This window comes from Misgurnus anguillicaudatus, chromosome 15 (genome assembly GCF_027580225.2).
Source record: "Misgurnus anguillicaudatus chromosome 15, ASM2758022v2, whole genome shotgun sequence".
Classification (NCBI taxonomy): Eukaryota; Metazoa; Chordata; class Actinopteri; order Cypriniformes; family Cobitidae; genus Misgurnus; species Misgurnus anguillicaudatus.
The window spans coordinates 10,455,538-10,473,140 of NC_073351.2; the positions used below are offsets into that span (position 1 = coordinate 10,455,538).

General features: G+C 37.2%; 1 protein-coding gene and 1 long non-coding RNA gene across 7 annotated transcripts; both read left to right on the forward strand.

Moving 5' to 3' along the window:
* The first annotated feature begins 1,095 nt into the window (after positions 1–1,095).
* Positions 1,096–17,229, forward strand: glb1l2 (galactosidase beta 1 like 2). 6 transcript variants are annotated; one of them, XM_055174807.2, is made up of 19 exons: positions 1,096–1,316; positions 6,892–7,058; positions 7,139–7,207; positions 7,443–7,538; positions 8,139–8,247; positions 8,333–8,425; positions 8,507–8,588; positions 9,944–10,008; positions 10,204–10,288; positions 10,489–10,626; positions 10,723–10,803; positions 11,494–11,600; positions 11,687–11,833; positions 11,969–12,040; positions 12,828–12,906; positions 15,933–16,020; positions 16,134–16,242; positions 16,333–16,449; positions 16,574–17,213. In XM_055174807.2, the coding sequence occupies exons 2-19, from the start codon at positions 6,895–6,897 to the stop codon at positions 16,682–16,684; spliced, it is 1,812 nt and encodes a 603-aa protein (XP_055030782.2). In that variant the 5' UTR covers positions 1,096–1,316; positions 6,892–6,894; the 3' UTR covers positions 16,685–17,213. The 6 variants fall into 6 exon arrangements, with proteins under 6 accessions (XP_055030782.2, XP_073709447.1, XP_055030781.2 ...); XM_073853346.1 differs by lacking the exon at positions 1,096–1,316 and adding an exon at positions 4,313–4,372 and having other exon boundaries at positions 16,574–17,214; XM_055174806.2 differs by lacking the exon at positions 1,096–1,316 and adding an exon at positions 6,642–6,794 and having other exon boundaries at positions 16,134–16,162; positions 16,574–17,229.
* LOC129419646 (uncharacterized) lies at positions 13,952–15,699 on the forward strand. Its single transcript, XR_008636602.2, has 3 exons — positions 13,952–14,177; positions 14,258–14,318; positions 14,876–15,699. It is a non-coding gene; the product is annotated as an uncharacterized lncRNA (long non-coding RNA).
* Positions 17,230–17,603: the final 374 nt, after the last annotated feature.

The window sequence follows — 17,603 nt, forward strand, 5'->3', positions numbered from 1 at the left end:
TGAATAAGTTCAACCTGTGTTTGTGTGTGTATGTTTGTTCAGATGGTAAGAAAGATACAAGAGCCAACAAACAAGATCTCAGATGACCAGAAGCCCTCTCTGTTTGGAAAAATCTACACTTTGACAGAATTTTGGGCTCATAAATAGAGACATCAGATGGAAGAGTTGCAAGAAAAGAGCAAGGGAAACAACACAGATTTGCTCTTTTTGAAATGTATGTTAATGATCCGTCAGTGAAACATCTGCTTATCAACAATCAAGATGAACTATAACCTCTTTTACAATGTGTAAGGTACATTTCAGTAGAGTGCCCATTTTCAGTGACCAAATGCTTAAGTTTCATCAAAACATGTGATGATGTTATACATTTATAAATGCTCAATAATATGTAAATATAAACAAGACAAAGTTATTTACCATCAGTATATAAATTGTATAATAAAATGTTTTGTTGACTGTAATTGGTTAATTTTGCAAAGTTCTTTGTTGGGTTAATTTATGCAGTTGCTTGCATTTGTAAGCTTATGCCTAACATAAAGTAATTATAACCAGAAAAACATACAGTTGATGTATTCTATAATGTAGTCTGTTAAAAGTTAATGCACATAATGAATTAATACATTGTAAAAAAAAATTAGTCGTTAATGTTGTCTTAAACCCATTTAAACATGCTGACAGCGTGTAATTGTTTGGAATGCGCTCCATGAACTCAAAAAAGCATGTATCCAAAATAAACACCAACACCCTAAAGTGCATTATTTGAGATAAAACAGACATTTTAAGTGCTGTCCAAATCATAGTGAATTATTATTACTGAGTGCACTTATTCAATCCTTTTTGCCGCAAATGAGTATACAACTGTCTTCGACTTAATGTAACGCTGCGCAGAATGATACGCCTATGACAACAAAGTACCGCAAGAGCGATTTGAAAGCAAACTGCTTTACATAATTTCTCGAAACGCTCTCGCGGTACTGTGATGTCATAGGCATGTGGGTCTGCGTGGCGTCGCAATTTTTTGAATTTTTTTTACTCCGCTGCTTGTCCATTTGAATGAATTTTCGCTTCTCGGCTGAAGATGGCGCCCGCCGCACATCCGACGCCTCAGTTTCCGAAATCACTCGCTTGTTTTTGGATTATATTAATAGTGACTTAGGGCATGCGGACATTTCGAGCAATGCCAGTCTCAGTTTTTTCTTGCAACTCGGTTTATCAACAGCTCTGGTAAACTGACGCCACGTGCTTTAACAGATTCCGTGAAGTCAAAGGGGAACGCTATAAATTGGAGCGCTGCCCCTCAGTCTGGCGTGTTTGAGGTAAATATCAGAAGCTAGACGGGAATAGAGATAAAAGTATTTGTTATTTTTTGTTATATTTGGATTTTTAATTTTTCGCAGTTATATATATAAGCCTAAATCCAGTGGCGCAAGTGGGTTATAATTTAATTTATGCACATTTTTTTTTAAAGTGGGCCATTGCCTTGTGTTTTTTAAAATGCCCATTGCCCTGTGTTATAAACAGTGACATGACTAGTCATGTACTATTTATATAGTTCCCTCCAAAATCGGCCCAGTACCGTCAACATCTAGCTGCTGCTTCACTTCTCAGCATAAGGACCATTATAAAATTATACCATTAATCAATGTTTAGAATTTAGAAGTGGGTATACCCCATGCCATCTAATAAAGAACTGGGTATACTCTGTATACCTGTGTATACCCTGCACTACGCCACTGCCTACAGCATCATGCTAAAAAAGTTTAAATTTTATGTTACCAGCCATTTAAAAGTTATGCTAGTCGAAACAAAAGTAGAAAAAAACAGATACCTAAACTTAAGGCGTGTGAAAAATAGGTGCTTTGGACTACATCAAAACGTGTGTCTCTGGTAGAAGGTTAAACTATGCGCTCATAAGGCGGAGTCTGTGAACGGTCATGGGTGGGGCGTAATCAATGTGACATCACACTGATAGGGGATCCCTAACAGCCTATTTTGTTTAACTTTGCGGTTTAAAGGAGATTACACAAAGAAGAAAAGATGGATTTGTATAATAACCAAGCGTGCCGCACAAGCCCTGAAAAGTGAAGCCAAAACGTCTCGATCGCCCCCCAGTGACCGGTCCCAGTATAGGTCATAAAGCCCGCCTCCCCATGTTATTCAATGGGACTTGAGACCAACTAAAAAAATTAATTACACTTCAATTATCTTTTTTCCGAAGCTGGTTTCTGTCATTTACTGTAGCTTTTATCACGCTGATGTAAATTCAAATGTTTGTTTTTAAAATAGGTTTGTGTTTAGTTAGTTATTTAATGATATAAAAACGGTGGTGTCACGTCATGATTGACAGCTGTGATATCGTGTGATATGCGCATTCTACGAGAGCGAGGGCGGGGTTTTGACTTCGCGCCTTCCCTTCCTGCTCACTACTGCGCATGACTGGTCCCGAAATCGCTATTGCGCAGACTCAAGACCCAAGATGTCAGCGCCATATCGGGCAACTGGCGGCTTCACTTTTCACCAATGGAAGAGAGCGAACAGGCGTCGTCCATCTTTTTTACAGTCTATGATAATAACAGGATGTTTCTGCACATACACTGGAGACTCATTTTCTAATAGAAACACATGTAAAGGGGACAAATCATGAAAATTTGACTTTTCCATGTTTAAGTGCTATAATTAAGTGCTTTTATCAACATAAAAAAACATGAAAAATAACAACCCAGTAACTTAGTTTTGGTAAGCCATTCTCTGCAAGCATGTGAAAAATTGGTGATTGAAATTTGGCTCCCCCTGTGATGTCAGAAGGGGATATTACCACCCCTTAATCTGCACTATCCAACCGCAGCACTGCCATTTAGTGCAGAGATCAGCTCATTTGCATTTTAAAACGACACACCCAAAATAGCACATTTTTGCTCACACCTACAAAGTGGCTATTCTAATATGCTGTAATAAATTATCTGTGGGGTATTTTGAGCTAAAACTTCACATACGTTCTCTGGGGACACTAAAGATTTATTTGACATCTTTAAAAAGTCTTGTGAAATGTCCCCTTTAAAAGTGCATTTTTTAGGTTAGGGGGACTTTAACAATTTTAAGATTCACGAGAAGGTCTGTACACCTGATCACACTGTCGGGGCTTATTTCCCAATAACTACCGGCTGCCTCTACATTATCCCTTACTTATATATTATATAAATATAAACAAGGAAAAGTTATCTACCCTCTGTATATATATTGTATATTATAAAACGGTTAGTTCCAATCCTTGATTCTGATTGGTCAATAGGTGTGCTTTATTCACGATAAAACACTGCTATGACCGCTTCACCCAACAGTTCTATGTAATATCACTGCGCCCTTAGCAACACATAAACATATAATGAGACAAAGTTTGAGAACAGTTTGTTCAGAGTCGTATAATAATAGAGTTACAACACTCACATAGACGTCCTTTGTAAGAATGGAATGCAGAAGTAACAGCGTGTCATGTAGGGACCACTGATCTATATAAATGACTGGATTGCGCATAGAACGCTTGACGTAACTGCGTGAGGTGAAGCCAGCGCAGAGTTCGAGCCGCCATCTTGGTATACCCAACCGGCAGAGAGCGTCATTGACTTCCATTCAAAATCATGATCAAAATTTACCCCATTTACAGCGTATCAGTTACACAAGGTTAATTTTTAGGACATGTGTACGTTAATTATTTGTTAATTCTGGTGTTATTTGCAATGTTTATGTTTTAATCGGGCAGGATAATGGATTTATAAAAAAACGTTAATGTGAGTGTGTCTGTTGCATTTGTTAATGACACGGGTATAAATAAAGTTTTGTTTGACATTCAGCTACACTGTGACGGTCAGCGTTATTTATCTAAATAAGTTAAGGTAACTTGTAAGTTTAGATAACATAATTACAAAACTAGCAAATTATTGCATGCACATACGGTACAAAGTATGATTATTTATTTAGAATTCAGAATGAGCACGTTTATTGTCATTAATACTAAATATGCCGCGGTCTGTCTGCTGATCTGATACTGTCATGAAGATGAATGTATAATAACTGATTAAAACGCAAAATGTACAACTTTCAGTAAATAACTATTTACATGCTTTGGACGTTTGTGTTGTAATAATGTACAGGGTAACTTCACATATAAAAACGAAGACGAGTAAAGTGATGTTTTATCATTAAAATCTGATAACGTCCATTGGTTTAATAGAACGTTTGGGTATACCAACATGGCGGCGCGGTGGCTTCACAAGTGTGACGTCATGCGCGGTCCGGTCATTTATATAGATCGGTGGTAGTGACGCATAGTTCCAAACGCAGCACTGAAGCCCATTCATTTCAATGACACCTGCTGGTAAATCGATGAAATTACTGTTTCTCTTTACATTTTCCAGACATTTTATGAATATAGTCAACAGTGATATTTTATGAACTCTGCTGTAGGTAATGATTATCGTTAATAATAACTAGAAAATTTTTTATATTTAAATGAGTTGTGTATAATGTGTGAATAATATAGATTTAATGGTTTAATATTTTATTACTGGTGGCCATCTACTTTATACTTATCTTTTTTTATATATTACGAGTAACACTAGGGGGCAACAGCGACAAGCTAAATGCCTTATAATGCTGAGTTTACACCAAACGCGCCCTGGGCCTCAAAATCGCGTCCACCGCGCCTAGTTTGCCGCTTGAACACTTTGAATGCATTCGCGCGTGTAGAGCGGAGTAGACGCGCGGAAAAAGCAAGCATTTCACGCGCGTCCGAAGCAAAATCCGCTTCTTGTGGGAGGGGCAACTGCTGTGCGAGTGTCTGTTTGCAAGATGACTGATGTTACTTGTGCATTTATCAGTTTGTATTGGGTAACCTTACTATAGGGGGAAAATAATCGGCGCGGGTCGATAAACGTCACGTGACTCAAAAGTGAAGTGTGTACTACAACTTACGATGTTGCCCAAAGTCCTTATTGACGCTCTTCCAAGCGAGGTCCTTTTTATTCATGTCTCCTCTATAGAAATAACAACTTGTGTCATATAGCTTCGAGTGACTGCTTGAGTGAGTAACTCCGGGCGGGGCTGCCACCACGGCAGCAGGCAGGCTCCTGATTGGTTAACGCGGCGCAAAATTCCGCCAAAGTTCAAATTTTTCAACTCGGGCGTCAGCCGCAAATTCGCTTGAACCGCAAGATGCACAAAAGCACCATTCGCGCGTACCGCGCACAACGCTCAATTTGCGTGAAGCTCGCGTGAATGAGGCGGAAACCTCCTGACGCGCGTCAACACGTCTGCACATTGACTTAACATTGAAATCACTCACGCTTCACGCCTCTACCGCGGTTGGTGTAAACGCACCATTAGAAAGTCACACTGCTTTACAATGCTGCTATGTGTTTCATTGTGTTTGGTAAGTAATACGAGTGATGTATCCTCGAAAATCAGGTATAATTATATTAACATTTAATGTGTACTATAAGTACAATTAAATATGAATTTAGTGTGTTTCTGTTATCTTTCACTGTTACAAATAACCGTGTTGGTGATCTTTTTTGTGATTTTAATATAGTAAAAGTGTAGGAATTATGTTTTTAGAAGATTGATAGCCATAGCCATATTTTTGCTATAAAAATAAAAGATAAACTGTGTTGCTGTAGTTGGTATAGATAACCACAGTTATCTTTGAGTCACCATTCACTGTTTATCTTTATTAACTTATTTACTGTATTTCCATCACTGCCTATTAAAAAAAAATGTATAAGCATATTTAGTATAATGATCAATTCACATTACAAGCTAATATTTACCTAAAATAGCTGAAAACCTATGCAAACAGATTGACAGCCCTGCTTGGTTTGGAACTGTAGAACGTTACATGAATCACGGGACCACGCGGCGGCGAGATCAAAGCGTTTCGTAACTCTCTCTTTATATGACTCTGAGTTTGTTGTTTTTATTTGAGCTTTCATGTTATTGTTCGCAGTCAGGGACTATTTTTTCTAGCAGAAGGAATGCTTTTATTGATTTAACTTCATGAAAGTTGCACTAATATTTTTTTTACTTTAATATTGTGTAACCGTTTTATAAAAGCAATAAGGTACTCGAGGCAAGTGCTGTATCGTGAATAAGTAACGGCTGAAGGGGTTGCAGGCACTCCGCCTTGTACCTTATTGCTTACATAAAATGTTTTGTTGACGGTTAATTTTGCTCAGTTTTTTGTTAGGTTAATTTGTTCTTTAGCGTTAATGTATTCTATAATGTAATTTATTAATATTTGTTAGACCTTTACCTTATTGTTTAGTTGCAAATTATGTACACATTCAAATTAAGGTACCATATTGGTACCTCAGAGGTACATATCTGTACCTAAATGGTACATAAAAGGGTACCATTCCAATTATAACATTATTTCTGACAGTCTACATATTAAGTAAGTCAATCAAAGCTACATGAACAACATAAAGTTATAAATGATTTTCAGTGATCAGCTCTTAGATCTTAAGGAATCTTAAAGAAGTGACAATTTCTGAATCACTTTCTCATAATTTTGTTAAAATGAAAGATTAAACTATTATCATATGTTTTTACTTTTGTTTTGTTTAAAAGTTCCAAACCACCACGACTGTAGGACTACAGTATATGTTTGTTTGTGCTTTACAACAAAGCCTGCATTGTTCGCTTTGTATCAAATCATTCTGGGCATTGCTTCATTGATTCAGTTGGTACAGTGGCCACAGCTTCACTGCTTTGACTTGCTTTCATTTCTCTACCACTGCTTTGTATGCCTTTGGTAAGATTTACAGATTGTTTCGTTATATCCATTTATACTTTGTTAATATTCTAAAACTAGTTTTCTGAACCTTTTGGCTCTTGCAGATAATGTCAGTGAAAGAGGGACTGAATGCAGACTCAACCCATTTCACTTTAGGAGGAGCACCATTTAGGATCCTGGGGGGATCAATCCATTACTTTCGGGTCCCTAGGGCGCACTGGAGAGACCGGCTGTTGAAACTCAAAGCCTGTGGTCTCAACACTCTCACCACGTAAGACATTGACATATAAATCAATTAAATTTTTTTCTGATCAAATCTTCATAAAGCATTGAATCAGTTTTGTCTTTCAGGTACGTGCCGTGGAATCTGCATGAACCTGAAAGAGGAGTTTATCAGTTTCACCAGCAGCTGGATTTGGAGTGAGCACTGTTTCTAAACTTGGACGTATTTATATTTAGGATATTCTTGGTTCTCTATTTTGTGGTCTCTATAAATTGCATTTTAGCTACATTCTAATACAAACATTGGTAGCACAAAGGTTTAAACAACAAAGCAGTATAAGCAACAATGCTGTTTGCCTTAACAATTTTATTTCCTGTCATGTTTCAAAAGCGACCATTTCTATTAAATCCATACGCTTTTGCTTGTTTTAAGGGCGTACATTCGTCTTGCAGAGGAAATTGGACTATGGGTTATTATTCGTCCAGGGCCGTACATCTGTGCTGAATGGGATTTGGGTGGTTTGCCAAGGTCAGAACCTCACCTGTTAGATGTAAATGTGTTGAATGTGACGGTGTTTGTGTCAGTGTTCAATTTATATTAAAGATCATTTGGGGTCCCCTAGCTAAGCCCCACCGAACCCCCCTCATCATTATAGGGTCGCTGTGATTTCACAAAGTAAGATGTGATCCTGGATCTACGTTTTAATCAATGAAACCCCAAATTAGCTGTAACTCAAACCCTAACCATTTTTTACCCCTCAAATAAGTGTGAAATAATAGTTTGAAAATAAATATTTTAAAGCCCCTAACCCAATCCTAAATATAACAATCTGCCAATTCCTCCAGAAAACAGGCAGATACTTGAAAGATACATTTATTTTAGACAGAAATCATTTGGATTAGTTTATTGCAACAAATATTGGGACAAATAATGGACAGTATTGCATTGTGGCATGCACAACACGAGAATTTTTAATTCATGTAATATTTAAATTTTAATAAAAACCTTTTGTGCTTTACAGGGGGTACGGGACCACCCCAGCCCCCCTTAATTCAAACACTTGTTTGTGTGTCTTGTTCTCTGGTCCAGTTTTTTTATTAATGTTTTTTTTTCTTTTTTTTTAATCAGCTGGCTACTTCGAGATAAAAATATAAAATTAAGGACGACTTACTCTGGTTTTACAACGGCTGTGAACTCATACTTTGATGAACTCATCCCAAAAATCGTACCGCTCCAGGTAAAGCACCTGTCGTTTGGTTGTCTTGTTTTTATTAATTTGTTTATTTTCAGTCATGACAGCGTCTGCTCTTTTCCACCTGCAGTTTAAAAAAGGAGGTCCTGTTATCGCTGTTCAAGTCGAGAATGAATACGGTTCATATGCAAAAGATGAGCAGTACCTGTCATTTATTAAAGAGGTACAAATCTTTATCATTAAGCCAGTACTTTAAATACAATGCTTTGAATCTAAACACATCTGCGTTTCTCTTCATCAACAGGCATTACTCTCCCGGGGAATTACTGAACTTCTCCTGACATCAGACAACCGGGAAGGGTTAAATTGTGGAGGGGTGGATGGAGGTAGCTTATGGAAATCATTTTATAGATTTCACATTAACGTGATTCATATGCTTTTTGGATGTTCACGTCTTAAGAGCTAAAAGACAAAGTTTGGGATGACTTGGAATTCTGCACTTGCCTATTGTGGGCTGATTCTTAAACATAATCTGACTAAACTAATAACTAAAATAAATAAATAAATACTTCACATTCACATCATAACTTATCAATATAGATATCCTGATGTTACTTTTCTTTGCACTTGTAGATATTGTTTATCATTTTCAGTCCTTTTCTAGTCACAGCTTTCTGTCATAGATTATACACTCACCTAAAGGATTATTAGGAACACCACACTAATACTGTGTTTGACTCCCATTCGCCTTCAGAACTGCCTTAATTCTACGTGGCATTAATTCAACAAGGTGCTGAAAGCATTCTTTAGAAATGTTGGCCCATACTGTTAGAATAGCATCTTGCAGTCCAGATTTTTGGGATGCACATCCAGGGCACGAAGCTCCCCTTCCACCACATCCCAAAGATGCTCTATTGGGTTGAGATCTGGTGACTGTGGGGACCATTTTAGTACAGTGAACTCATTGTCATGTTCAAGAAACCAATTTGAAATGATTCGAGATTTGTGACATGGTGCATTATCCTGCTGGAAGTAGCCATCAGAGGATGACAATTCTGACTCTACCATCTGAATGTCTCAACAGAAATCGAGACTCATCAGAGCAGGCAACATTTTTCCAGTCTTCAACTGTTTTTTGGTGAGCTTGTGCAAATTGTAGCCTCTTTATCTAATTTGTAGTGGAGATGAGTGGTACACGGTGGGGTATTCTAATGTTGTAGCCCATCCGCCTCAAGGTTGTGTGTGTTGTGGCTTCACAAATGCTTTGCTGCATACCTTGGTTGTAACGAGTGGTTATTTCAGTCAAAGTTGCTCTTCTATCAGCTTGAATCAGTCGGCCCATTCTCCTCTGACCTCTAGCATTAACAAGGCATTTTCAACCACAGGACTGCCGCACACTGGATGTTTTTCCCTTTGCACATCATTCTTTGTAAACCCTAGAAATGGTTGTGCGTGAAAATCCCAGTAACTTTTGTGAAATACTCAGACCGGCCCGTTTGGCACCAACAACCATGCCACGCTCAAAATGGCTTAAATCACCTTTCTTTCCCATTCTGACATTCAGTTTGGAGTTCAGGAGATTGTCTTGACCAGGACCACACCCCTTAATGCATTGAAGCAACTGCAATGTGATTGGTTGATTAGATAATTGCATTAATGAGAAATTGAACACGTGTTCCTAATAATCCTTTAGGTGAGTGTATATCATGCTATATATAATATGTTATATTTTGTGATTAAGTCCTGCAGACAGTCAATCTACAGAAACTGTCTTATGGTGGTGTACAGTATCTAGCAGAATTGCAGGTCAGTGAAGTAATATTTCTTTTATTGAAAATTTGAATCATTTATTTACATTGACAAGTGACTACTATGGCTATGTCTACATTTAAGTCAAATAATCTGCGTAAGATGTTATATATCTGCTTTGAGAGAGGAAAATCCCTTCAAGAAAACAATTTGTTTTGAATAATGAATGTTAATGAGAGATCTGTATTGAAGCCACAGAAGCCGTTGCTGGTGATGGAGTATTGGTCCGGTTGGTTTGATGTGTGGGGAGAAGCTCATCATGTTTTTGATGCACAAGGTATGTGATTTCAACACGACAATGGTCTACCTGATGAAATTTACATGTAGGATTTTAATTCGCTTTATAGTGTATTTGTGACACAATGCATGAAATGTCTATGTGTGACAAATTATCCATCCCCTCTGTATGGTCTACTTCCCTCTCTATAATAGTCTGAATTCATTTCTGCTTTGAAATGCATTTGTATGTTGTGACAGAAATGATCTCTACAGTACGGGAACTTTTGGATCGTGGTGTCTCCATCAACTTTTATATGTTTCACGGAGGAACCAGCTTTGGTTTCATGAACGGAGCGATTGACTTTGGCACCTACGAACCACAGACGAGCAGCTACGGTTCGGTGTTTTTAACCATCATGATCACAGGGCTTATGTGTAAATATTTTGTTTTATTCTTGAGGTGAATTCTCTTCTATGTTCTTCCTATTGTAGATTATGATGCTCCATTAACAGAGTGTGGTGATTACACAGTCAAATATCATCTCTTGAGGAACCTGCTGAGCACCTACAGCAGTATGTTTCTATACTTTACTCCTTATTGGTTAAACGTATATGGAATAATTGAGGACGTGCCGTTGAATTATTCGCAAATAATGCACACCCAAGGTGTTAATGTAACGTGCTAAGACTGTGGTAGAATCCAAGTGCAGAAGTTTATTGACAAACCAAGCAAACAAGACAAAAGGGTAATCCAAAGATGTTATCCAAAAACAGGCCAAAATCCAAAACATGCATATGAAACAATGGCAATAAAATGAAATGCTTGGTAATGCAAGTTACTACTAACAATACTTAGCAATGTAAATGAGCCAATGGCAAAGTTAAATACACACAGAAAAGGAAGTGAATGCAGAAGCAGTGAGTGAGTGTACATAGTCCTGTTGGTGGAGTGGGTGCCACCTGGTGGTGGGATGAATGGTATACTGGTAATGCGGCACAAAGCGGAGTGGGTGTGCATTATTTGTGAATAATTCAACGGGCCGGAGTCAATTATTCCACTTATAACACGGTTACAAAAGACATTGCTCTGGTGGTTATTTTTACATTTGACAGATTAGGTGTGCGTTTATCGAAAAAAATAATGCATATCTGAGAAACATTTCTCAACCAATCAAAATAAAGCAGCCCTGTGGTATAAAAATAAATAATATTGGTGGAGATAAACATTTTGAACCACAGATTTTAATCTCTATCTATAAACAGAGGAGCCCTTTTCAGAGCCACCACCCATACAGAGCAGGAGATCATATGAGCCGGTGTTTGTAACACATTACATTTCCCTATGGGATACTCTTCAGTGTGCGGAAACGGTAAGAACCCGGATTGCCATTATCATGCGCTTTTAACAATGAACAATGTGTTTTTGACACATGACTATGCTCTTTTCATCCAATAGCATTTCAAAGCAGATGATCCCATCAGCATGGAGAACCTTCCAGCAAATCACAACAATGGTCAGTCCTATGGTTACACACTCTATGAAACAGACATTTATTCGGGTGGAGAACTCAACTCTAGGAACCATGTCCGAGACAGAGCTCTTGTAAGATCATTTCCTATCTGCCTTGGCCCACGTTTCATCTTATTATGGATAAATATAACAAATAATAAAACACTGAGCAATTTTATATGTAAAGCAATGTGGAATGTGTTATAATTGATCTGATGTCTTTTGAAGGTGTTTATTGACAGAGAACTCATTGGTGTTTTGGACTATAGGACTCAGAAGATTAAAATATGTCATGTTAAGGTATAAACGTTAAAGGGATATTTTAGGTTTTATTGCCATCTTTGACATGTAGAATAACAGAATTTGAGGAGTTTGGATTAGGGCTGGGCGGTACATTGAGTGTTTGTAATATATCGGTATTCAGTGGCGGCCGGTGACGACTTTTTCGAGGATGCACAAATGCGAAGCTCGTCATAACATGTATTTAGCCCGTCATGTGAAAATATGTGTTCGGCACGTCATGTGAACCTATGTGCATCACACGTCATGTCAAGGTGCATGCCTGCTGCGGATGCTTCGGAGGGGTTTATGATAAAAGAGACGCTCGCTTTTGACAAAAATCGCGTTAAATCTCATGTGTAATCAGAGTTTACTGTTAAGTGAGTGTCTTGCGAGTATTTTGTGAACGTGAGTGTGTCTTTTGTCATAAGCCCTTTCGACGTGTGTGCGGCGGGCAGGTATTTTGACATGACACATGATGCACCTGACACAACAAACACATATTTTAACATGACAAGCCACACACGACACGCCAAACACATACATTGAATTTGCGCCCCTCAGAAGAAAAGTCACTGGCCACCACTGTCAGTATTTTTCCGAGTGGGATTCCTCTTTGCCCTAAGGGCAGACATTTGACCTGCCCATTTAGATTTTTCCCACTTTGTTAAAAATATAGAGATATACCGTGTTTCACTATTAATCCCAAAATTTCATATATATGAATTTTGGTCAACATCGCCCACCCCTAGTTTGGATTAGCATTTATGCATTGATGTTATTTTATGATGATTTTGATTGTGTACAGGGTGAGATGACCTTGGGTTTGCTTGTTGAGAACTGTGGGAGAGTGAACTATGGTCCAGGCCTGGACAGCCAACAAAAGGGTCTGGTCAAATATTTTTTATTGTAATCTACATTATATTAATATGCAATTTAAATATAAGGTTTTAATATAAAAAGATCTTGAACTATTTTTTTCTTCTTCAGATAGGCTACTTAAGATACAAATGTAGTATTATAAGGTGGATATAGCTTTGATGTTACAGTCTAAAAAACGTTGGGTTGTTTTTTCAACCCAACTGCTGGGTTGAGCCAGTTGGGTTATTTTGTTGGGTTGTTTTATCAGTGTTGGGTAGTTTTTGTGTAACCCAACTCGTTGGGTTAAATGTTGGGTAATTTTGAAGCAAAGCCAACTTAATAGATACATATAGCCGTTTCTCAATATTACTTTCTCTAGTTCACAAAATGTATTTTTAAGATAAGTTTAGGTGAGAATATATGTATAATGTTCAAATTTGCAGTCAATTTGTAAAGAGAGCGCCAATTTTAAAATTTAATTACACTTTAGTCCCTTTCACACATACAGTCTTTACTGGTAATTTACTGGTAAATTGCAGTTAACAGATCATGTGTGAACAGAACCTTTCCGGTAAATCAGTGCTCCCAATTTACCAGTAAGACAGGTTGTAAGATTACCAGTAATTTACCGGTAAGCGCTATGTGTGAACGAACATTATAGGATTACCGGCATTTAGAACGGACGACGTCAGACCGTGCTGACAGCTTCGGGCCAATCATAGCGTTTTAATACAGATGACGCGTTTACCCCCGCACTGTTTACGGACGTTTCCACACACAAGTTCAGCACACCTGAAGTTTGTGTCCACATTTCTTGACCAAAGTTGTTTAAAACAGCTTACCGCCGAATTGCCGACGTCCTTAGCACGCCCTCTGTGAAGCCTAACGTGCAAACAGTAATGTTGTTAAAAACGCATTTTCGGTTTGACGTCGTCTCATTCAATGTTGTTTGGTCATGAGCAACTTCGCGACTGTTTACCACAGAAAACAGCAAACTACGAACCGTGGATATGAACGACGTGGATTGTTTACAAATACAACACTGAGCTCGCCACGTGCTACAGGTACTTCCGCTTTCTCAACGCATTTACCGGTATTTTGATACTGATGTGTGAATGATGTCTTACTGGTAAAATAGCGGAACGCCACTGCGTGTGTGAACAGCACATTTTTGTATTTACTGGTAAATTCAAACGGTACCTGACCATGCCGAAAAGCTATTTGAAACTTGGGCACTGCATTTTACAGACAGAATCCTGCAACTTCCCATCCAGGAACATCAACAAATCACCTCCAGGTACACTTGAGAATACAAAGTTGTTTGCTGAGTATTATGAAATGAAGTTACTAATTTAACATAAACATTAATCTCTACAGAACCCCATGATGATATTCCAACTCCTGTCTACAAAAGTGGAAAAAAATCTTAAGTCTACATGTAAGTAATGGAAGTGTTACACACTTTGCTTTGCAAGCAACATAAAACATTTAATTTTTTTTGGTAAACTAGCAAGTAGCAACCTAAAACATTTAATATTTATTTGGTAAACTAGCAAGTAGATGTGTTTACAAGTAGGAATAGAGTTAAAACTCTAAAAAGAAAAAATGTCTTACACTTCCACATCTAAAACATTAACTTTAGGGACAAACTTTAATGTCCAGCACTGTACATAAAGTGTTACATAAAGTGTTGGCTATATTAAGCAATAATGGCAAGGATGCAGATTGTTGTGAAATCTGAAAATTGGGCTTACTGTCAGGTAAAGTGATGTGGCAGAATCTATAATTACTGTGAATCTGAGTTATTGGCATGAAGAAAGGTTATATTGTAAGGTTATTGAAATAAAACATAAATGTATACATTTCATGACAATTAAACTAGATGGTACATTTGTGTGTATGAAATATGAATTGTTTGGTTTTGTATAATAATGCTGCATCATGCATTTAGAGTCTTTGCTTCCGTTCTAACAAGTGTTTGTCTGTTTTCAACAGGTTGGGACCAACATGATTGCATTCTTGTGAGAGGCTGAGGTGACAAAACCATTCCCTTTTGTCCTTGGATTGGAAGATGGCGATCTCTGCCATCAAGCCTTCGTTGTTTTTGAAAGACAGTCACTCCAGCAATACACCCTCCTTGCTGATGTTGACATGTTTTAAACTTTTTTTATGTTTTGGACATTAATTTTACTAAGCAGTGCACATCAGTATGGGTGTTTTTGCAGACCGTTGTTTAGAAACTCCCAAGAACGGAATTCCCTTTTGTAAGAAGTCTGTGCAGTTATTTCATTTGTCATGCTAAGGTGATTCATGTTGATCATATGTTGACTGTTTGTGCAACTTTGTGTTGATCTTATTTGTTACATTAACTATTTCTTATTACACGGTTCTCTAAAATGCTAGATTCTGATTGGCCAGTCGTGACATTCTACTACTGCTAAAAACTAAAAACTCAGATGCTGTAAATCATTTTGACAGGTAAACAAAAATTTAATGTCAATTTCTATTAATGACATGTCCGACATTAAATTTACAAATGATTAAACCAATGTGTTCGTGATATTTGTCCTGAAGAAACTGTTGGGGCTTTTTTGTGATAACCTGCTGCCAATACATTATCCCTTACTTGTACAACTTTTTACTTGATCTAATTGTAATGTTAACTGGGCATCTGTAAATATACATTTTTTTAAATCAGAAATGTGATTGTTTGTGTAGGGCTATGTACTCTTTTATTGTTCATGTGCAATAAACATGCTTTTTTAATTAAATCAATGCTTTGTTATTTATAGACACCACAATGAAAGGTATGAAAGCAATTTAAAATAACCCAGCGTTGGGTTGGTCCATATTAACCCAGCGATGGGTTGCAAAACAACCCAAGTTGGGTTAATTTTAACCCAACGTTTTTAGAGTGTAGTTGCCACATTGTATATAATAAATGGAGGTTTAAAAACTAGATTCAGTTCTGATTCATTTGGTTAATTCAATTGAGAACATAATCCTATGAGGGCCACATTTAATATTTTTATGTTTTTACACATCAATACAGGTCTTGTTGGAGATATAACTCTGGATGATGTACCTCTAAAGAAATTCACTATGCATTGCTTGGATATGAAGCCCAGTTACATAAACAGGTTGTTTTATAATTTGCTGTTAAAAATACAGACATCTGAGACTGTAGTTTGAAAAAAAAGATATTATAAATAAAGGCCCACACAGAAACACTAAGTCTGTTTGTTTTTCTCAGGGTGGAGACACTGAAATGGGTGTCTGTCGGTAAGAAACCCTCATACCCGGCATTTTTCAGAGGAAGCCTGGTTGTCGATGAACCCACAGATACCTTTGTGAAGCTACCAGTAATTCTTCAGTGAATTTTCACAAAATAAATTGACATGCGTGCTTGATGCGTTTGAGAGAAAATGTTACTTTGTGTTTTTCTCCTTCAGAATTGGAGCAAAGGTGTTGTTTTCGTAAACGGGCAAAATCTTGGACGCCACTGGTCAGTTGGTCCTCAGAAAGCTCTCTATCTCCCCGGTCCCTGGCTCAGACAAGGAGATAACCAGGTGAGTACTGTATGCACATGTAAATATGGAGGCAAATAAACATTGGACTTCCTCTTATGCAAAATCAAATGTGTCAATAAGTATCGTTCTTTTAATCTGTGTAACACTTTTGTTCAATTTTTAGATCATTATTTTTGAAGAGTTCAAAGCTGCAGAAACAATCCAATTCGCTGAAAATCCAGAATATGGCAAGATAATTGACGTATCAAGACAACCGTTTTGCGCTCTCATGTAATGAAGGCTTGCAGTTTTACAGTTTTTAAACTATATAATGACTATAACTATATAGTCTCACATCGATCTAAACATGAGTTATTCAATAAATGATGTGTAATATTAACTGTTAAAATGGGTTGGTTTAAAGTGATAAACCTTAAAAGATAATCTGCTAACCTATGTATGCAATATAAGTTTATCATTAAGTGTTTAGCAACCTCATTTCTAAGTACCAGTATATTTTATTTAGAAAAGTCTTATTTAATAAATAAAATATAAAATTGTAAAATCTCTCTGTAGTTATTTACATTTTACAAGTATTAAACACTTACAACAGACCAGAGCTTGAGGCAACTGTTTTTGTGTTTTGTTGGTTATTCTCCAGTTTTCTATACCTGTGGGCATGTCATTTTAAGGTCACTTTAAAACCTTTCAAAAATGTACCCCACCTTAAATTTTTACTTCATTTCACTTTATTGCTTCTTTCCAAATAAATCTTGCATGGATAGAACTTATTACTTTACCGGAAAAAGATGCATTGTTGTGATGCATTCATTCACTGTGAGAAAGATTTGTCAGCTTTTTAAGATTGTTAAACTATTGTGATGTAATTTCCACCACAACAAACTAGTTGTCCCTATTAAAGTATTTTTGTTTTCTTTGTGTGTGTGTGTGTGAGCGCGCGCGTGCGTGTGGGTGTGTGCACTTGTTAACAAAGCAGTCAAAAGGTAAAGAAGTTAGTGTAATGCTTTAAAAATTATATGACTTGCGGGCAGGTCTAATGGGGATATTTCATCATAAGGTCAAAGTTCAGCGGTGCAAATACTATCATTAGAACAAAGGTCGTTTTACTGTTGAATGTTGTATTGTGTTACCCGCACATATATCTATACTTTATACCTTTGTAATACTACTTTAAAATGCTTAATTCATAAATA